Source organism: Nematolebias whitei, chromosome 12 (assembly GCF_014905685.2).
Source record: "Nematolebias whitei isolate Nwh7 chromosome 12, NemWhi1, whole genome shotgun sequence".
NCBI classification, from domain to species: Eukaryota; Metazoa; Chordata; class Actinopteri; order Cyprinodontiformes; family Rivulidae; genus Nematolebias; species Nematolebias whitei.
In genome coordinates, this window is record NC_056509.1 from 45,082,810 (window position 1) to 45,089,525 (window position 6,716).

General features: G+C 44.4%; 1 protein-coding gene across 1 annotated transcript in view; it reads left to right on the forward strand.

Moving 5' to 3' along the window:
- The window catches only part of afdna (afadin, adherens junction formation factor a), a gene marked incomplete in the record, with an annotated part of 118,927 nt that overhangs the window by 109,544 nt on the left and 2,667 nt on the right, over nucleotides 1-6,716 (forward strand). Inside the window, 1 exon segment of the mRNA XM_037685954.1 lies at nucleotides 1,731-2,277. Coding sequence (XP_037541882.1) covers nucleotides 1,731-2,277 — 547 coding nt within the window.

Consider the following 6,716-nt stretch of genomic DNA (forward strand, 5'->3'; position numbering starts at 1 on the left):
CTCGTATAGATCCAGCTCGTATAGATCCAGCTCGTATAGATCCAGCTCGTATAGATCCAGCTCAACGACAAAGAGCAGGAAGCTGCAGTTCAAGTCAGATCTGTTGTTCCTGAAGCCAAACTCTTTGTTTTGTCCAGTTGGTCTTTGTAGATTATTTTTAAAAAAAGTTATGAATCAACTGATTTAAATATGTTTTAATATACATGTGAAAAAATAAGTTTTTAGATTTTCCAGTGATGCAAAGATCCCGTTCAGTGGCCTCGTCAGTCAAACTGTCCTCCGGTTTCATTCAAGACAGAAGCTGATCTAGAATTGTGAATAAATGCTTTAATAAATAATAAACTAAAGTGTCGTCTCGAACAACGTTGGAGCTGAAACACTCGGACGATCTCTATTTTTTTTATTTATTTATTAACAACTTAAAATATTAAGATTACATAATTTATGTGATTATATTTTATTATTTATTTAGTTAGTTTTTGTCCATCGTTAAGACAAACATTCTAAATTGTTGCTTTTTTAACTTTTATTTTAAATTTGTGTTATACTTTAAAAAAAATGCTCCATAAGAACTTGTTGCTGCAGATTGAAATCTTCAGACAACAGCAGCTAAATTAAAGTTGACGTTCTGAAGTTTAAGCTCTAATAAGTAAACGTTTGGCTTCATCTTAAAATATCTGCTGCTACATAGACTGATTTATTAAACAATATTCCTGTTTCCATTTCATAGGTTGGTTTATTAAAATTAAAGAATCTCCTCACACAAAACTTGACAGAACAAATTATTTTACATTTATTTCTCTTTGTTTTGTACTTCAGTCTGAAAGGAGCCAGAATTAATTGATATTGAGTGAGGAAATGTAAAGAAAAAGTGAATTAGTTTGACTTTTTCTGTCCACTGAAAGTTTTAAAAGTCTCAACATTTTGAATTATTCACATATATAAAAACTCCTCGTCTGAAAAGATGGACCCAAGTTTGTTTCTACATTTAACAGACGACAGAATCTGTTAGAAATGATGTCTTTAGACATTTTATTACAAATATGTTCTTCTGTTCAAGTTTTTAGTTGCAACAATAAAACGATTTAACGAATTGAAACGAGTACTTGAGCTCCAACGGGACGTTTCCTGCAGAGATCAGCTGATGGTTGGTGCACCTCTCTGGTCCTGACTCACCTGGACAGTTTTCTTTCCATCTGTCCAGTTTCCCTAAATTAGTTTTGCGTCCATCTACTGAAAAGAAAACGTTTTTTTAAAATCACCTTCAAGACATTTAAAAACATCTGGCTCTATGAGTGGAAAGATTGGACTGGCTGAAGACTTTTGCACAGAATCTCTCGACCTGAACCTGAAGGAATAAGAAGAACGCACAAAAACAAACATGAACTCACTCGAACTGTTTCTGCAGGTCAGAGTGAAAACAACTGATTGGATCGAACTTTGTGTAGAAAATCAGCAGTTTGAGTTTGTTTCTGCTCGTTTCTTGAAACGGCCGAAGTTCTCTGAGGCTCAGCTGTTGAACTTCGGGTTCTGAGACATTTGAGCGGAACAGGAAGTTCTGCCGGCGCTGGTTTCAGGATCAGTTTGTGTCGGATCAGTTGGTTACTTAGTTGGTTAGTTCCCCAGGTTAGCCTGTAGCTGCTTAGCTAGTTCCTGTCCAGTGTTGGTGGGAGCCAATCAGCTCCAGTCAGAGTGGAGCGTACTAACAGGTTGTCCCCCCCCCCTCTCAGAGGAGACAGGAGGAGGAGTACTACACCCGCCTGGAGGCGGAGCGGCGGCGGCGGCAGCAGCACGAGGACGCCGAGAGGAAGCTGCTGACGCCCGACGAGCCGACTGGTCTGTATCGGCCCCCGCTGCCCAGGGACTACCAACCTCCCGCCCCCAGCAACCCTACTAACACCCCCCCACCCCCACCACAGAGAAACACCTCCTACCTCAAAACACAGGTCATCTCCCCCGACACGCTCTACACCGCCATGCTGGTGTCCTACGCGGGCGACGAGGAAGACGACGAGGAAGCCAACACGGCAGGGAGCGGCGGCGGTCAGTCAGGTCAGGCCAAGCTGTCGGCGACCCGGAAGTCGTACGGCGACCTCCCGGGCTCCGCCTCGCACGGTCACAACAGGCCTCAGCCGCCGCCCACTGCTCGCAAGCCCCGCCCGCTTTCCGACGGCATCTTCCTGTCTGGCTCGTACCAACCGCCGGCCAACAACTCCAACAGTACAGGCCCCCCCCTTCCTGCCAAACCCAGCTCCGTCCCCCCAGGAGGCCATAAAGGTAGAACCGGAGAGAGGGGCGGAGTCAGGCTCGCCACGGCGCCCGCTAAAACTCCCAGACCTCCCTCTCACCCGCTCATTTCTTCACTTCCTGCTTACCTCCTTTTAGAAAAGGGTTCTGAACTCTTATTTCCAGCGTTTTCCTCTTTTCAGTGTTTGTCCCGGTTCTGTTCGGTCCGGTTGTCCCGGTTCTGTTCGGTCCGGTTAGATCCTCCACCCGTTTACTCCATGTGGGAATCCCTCCATCTCTCAAGCCAATCAGATTGTCTTCGTTTTGTCTCTGAACGCCTCCTTCTCCCTGTAATTTATTTGTCTCCGTTCGTTCTCCCTCTTCAAACAGAAAAAAGCAATCGATAATCAGCCCCCCCCCCCTCCCCCCCAGCCGATTGAGTCCCATCAGAGCTGATCATAGTACTGTTGGTGTTGTCGCTCGCCGCCTACTTTCTGCCTGGTTGGTTGCTGCTTGGGATGGAGGCGGGGGGCGAGGCGTGCTGCCAGCCTGCCCCCCCACATCTACTTCCTCTCCCGTGGCTCTGCTTATCGGTGTTGGCTTTAAAGGGAAGAAGCTCCTCACGCTCATCGATCAGAAATCATTTCATGAAGGCCTCGCAGAGACGCTCCGGTTTGTCTGAGGTTGTTTAAACGGTTCAGAGGCTCCAAGTGAAAACGTCCGACGCTCGTTTTTATTTTCCAAAACTCTGACTCATCTAAAACTCATTTTCATCTTAAAGTCAAATGTTTTAACATTAAATGGAAAAGTTACGGACAATTGACATCTCTTTGAAAGTCTTCCAAACTGAAGAGTGACGGAAAAGGGAAAAGAAAAGTCGTATAAACAATAAAGTTTTGTATATAAACAAAATAACTGTTCCACAAAGGTTTGCATGTCGCCCGCCGCCTCGCACGTTAACAGTTGAACTAAAATCTCGATCTGTTAGCGTTTAGCTACTAATACATAATTTTCGTGTGGCATAAGACATTTTTTAGAAACGGTGCCACTAGGCCTGTCTCGATAAACAATAAATCAATTAAATAAATGAAAATTATCAACCTCGTTTTTATTTATCGGCTTTATCGTTTCTTCGTGTCTCTCTCTTTCTACTGAAGACACTGGATGACAGAAGGCTCACCTCCGGTGCTCTTCTCTTTTCTCTTTAAAAGTCCGTTTTAATTTTAATCGCGTTTTTGGATCGTTAAAAGAAGCTAAGCTACGAGCTAAGCTAAGACGCCGACCTCGAGGGATAAACCTCCGTCTTGTCAAAGCGCCAAAATTCCCGGTTGAAACCCGTGCCTTCGTGTAAAAAGTTGTTTTTCTCTACAAAAAGAAGCTGAGAACTTGTTTACTGTTTTTTTTTATTTTTTTTTATTAAAAGCTTTGTGAGAAAAATGCTATGCTAAAGCTCTCAAACCGCACTGCGCATCCGCCATTTTGAGAACCAAAGAGAGACAGCCCATGTCACGTCAACGGGCCTCCCTCCCATTTTTCTTAGAGACACGCCGCTCACTCCCTCGCTATCCATCCTTCACTTCAGACGGTCTTATACTGCCATCCAGTGGTCAAAAAATGTACTACATGCAAAACAAATTAAACATTTCTTCTTAAATTTGACAGTAATTACTAATTATTGTCAAATTTCAAACATATTATCGTTTATCGCAATAATTTCTGAGACATTCGCCCACTAACGTTTGTTATCGTGACAGGCCTAGGTGCCACCCACGTTTGTAACAATGATGCGACTCGACCCGTTCTATAATGTTCTGTAGTGAGTAAAAATATACATGTCCATCAGAAAACAATGGATGAAGGAAAGACTAAAGGTGCGGCTGATCTACCTGTGAAAACATGTTTACATGTTTGTTTACATGTTTGTTTACATGTTTGTTTACACGTTAAAACGTCTGCAGCTTTGGCGCTTCAGACGCACGCCGAGCTTGTTTTCAGAATCCTCAGAAATGTTCCAGCAGGCGTTCTGACGCACGATGACGTCGTTCTAAACCTCCTCAGACAAAACGGAGCGAGAGCCGCAGCCCAGTCTCAACAGAACCGGTGCCGGAGGTCCTGGAGACGGCTGCCTGCACCCCCCCAACACAAACCACACCCATCACTTCAGAGGAACCTCATGTTGCACAATCACTCAAATCAAATCATCCCACTAACGTCCCCCCCAGGAATGAAACCTGCATGTTTCACCTCACGGTCCCGGATCAGCACGCTGGCTGCCAGCAGCTCACCTCAGTAACTGGCTTGAAGTCTATTGCTTTTTACTGCGGCTGCGTCGCTTCAGCTTTTCTTTATTTAGTTCTTCTTTTTCCACCTTTTTTTGTTTGTTTATTTTTGTTTCTCAAACTGCTCGTCTGTTTCCGTTCTGTCCTTCCCTTCACCTGTCGTCTCGTGTTTCCAACGCTGCAGCTTTACTAAACCTCACTACAACTCCCACAATGCTTTGCAGCAGGCTCCGGTGACCTGGCTGCACCTGAGCCTGCAGCTTCTGGAACATAAATAAAAGCTTAAATGTTTTTTATGCGTTTGTTAGCTGGCAGCTCGAAGAGCTCAACTTCAAAACAAAACGGGGATTCTCCTCAAATCTGAGCTGTTTTTTTATAATCTGAATAAAATTAAAACGATTCGACTCAAAGTGATTGATCTGATAAATATGAACAATAAACAAACAATGAATGAAAGAATATTATTTTTTATGATTCAGAAGAATGTTCAAGTGTAATTTTCATCTTGGACCCGGCGCAGGAATGTTCTGGCGGTGCCGGAGGGTTCTCTCTCTGTGGTCTCTTTGTTCTCCGTCAGTTTATGTGGTTTAGGAGCTGACGTGGGTCCGGGTTTGATCCCGGCCCAAACCGCGCCTCACAACTCCCCCGAAGAGCTCGGGAGCTGCCAGCTGGAAGTTCTGCTCACGTTCTGTTCCTGCGTCTTCATCAGAACCCTGCAAACCGACCCGCTTCTATTCCACCTGCAGCACAAAACCTCCGCCGTCATAATAAACTGAACACGGTCCGATTTATCGGTTGGTTCCACTCGGAGCGTTTGGTTCCCCCAGATCAAAATCTGAGCGAAGACGTGAACCCGAACGTTGTCGCAGCTGGAAAATCGCTCCGTCTGACGGGTTTTATTTTTCCAGTCGACGCACAAAGACCAAAACCAACGGTGCGGTTGAATTTCTTCTGATCCTTCCTGAACGGACCGTTTGTTGAAAAGAGCCGAGATTCACAGAAAGAGGAACTTTGTTCTTCTGCAGGATTGATGTGTTCATAAAACACTGACTTGCTGCAAAGTTGAACTCTCAGACGCCAACTTTTTCTGTCATGGGTTGAAACTGTTGAACAGAAAACCTTAAAAAAAATAAAAGGAGGGGTCGTAAATACAGTCCCTCTGTGCGTCCTGTGAGGTAGCGACTTTCATTTTGGTGTGGCTGCATCTAGATGGAAAAAAGTCAACACCAAAAATTGATTACTACGTCCAAATCCAAGATGGCTGACGCCGTATATACTTAAACCGGCCACCCTTACTGGTGGAAACACTTCTGTCCAGTTTGTATGTTGCTTAAAATGATAGTTTCCTTAAATCAGGGGTCTGCATCCTGTGGAGCCACATGTGGCCCTGTGGTTCCTCTGCAGCGGCTCCGTCAAACTTTGACCAAAACCAACAAACCACTGCTGGTTTTAATGGTTTCATGTCATTTATTTAGCTAATTTCTGAATACTAGTACTAATACAAGCAGTAAAACATACTTTAACTTTAGGCTTTGTTTCTTTAAAGTAGGATACATATTTTTTCCAAAATAATAATAAAAAAATCTCTAAACCTGCATACTTAAAAATATCTGTGTTAAAAATCAGATATATTTAGTTTTATTATGCCGCTCCTACTGGCCTGAAACGCCTCCAACGAACGTAAAGTGGCCCATGGGCCACCACTTGATACTCACAGTTGGAGCAGGTCTTGTGGCTCCGGACATTTTAATTTAGTGAACGAAGAGACAGAAATGGCTCTTTGGATCGTCAAGATTGCAAACCCCTGCCTTAAATGATTGGGGGGATTAAAGATTAATCTATGGTGTCCCCCCTGGCTCTGCCCTTGAGCCTGGTGGTTTTAAAATTTCTCCCTCTGCTCGTCAGGATCCGTCACTCTGCGCTGCCTCGCACCAAAGACAGAACTACATCCGTTCTTCTCCACGGTGTAACTCCTACCTACTAGAACATCTTACACTAAAAACATTTAGGTTTACTCACATTCTCTGTTCACGTCCGCTCCAGAAAAACAACAAACTGTTGAATCCATCGTCTTAACGAGGGACGTCTGCGCACCGCTTGCTATCTGTGGTTCTGAAAAGATGCAGGGACACGTGAGCCACGTCTCCTGCGGGGTTAAAGGTCGTGTTTGTGAGTCACTCACCCAGGATTCAGTTTGGACCTGACCCCCCC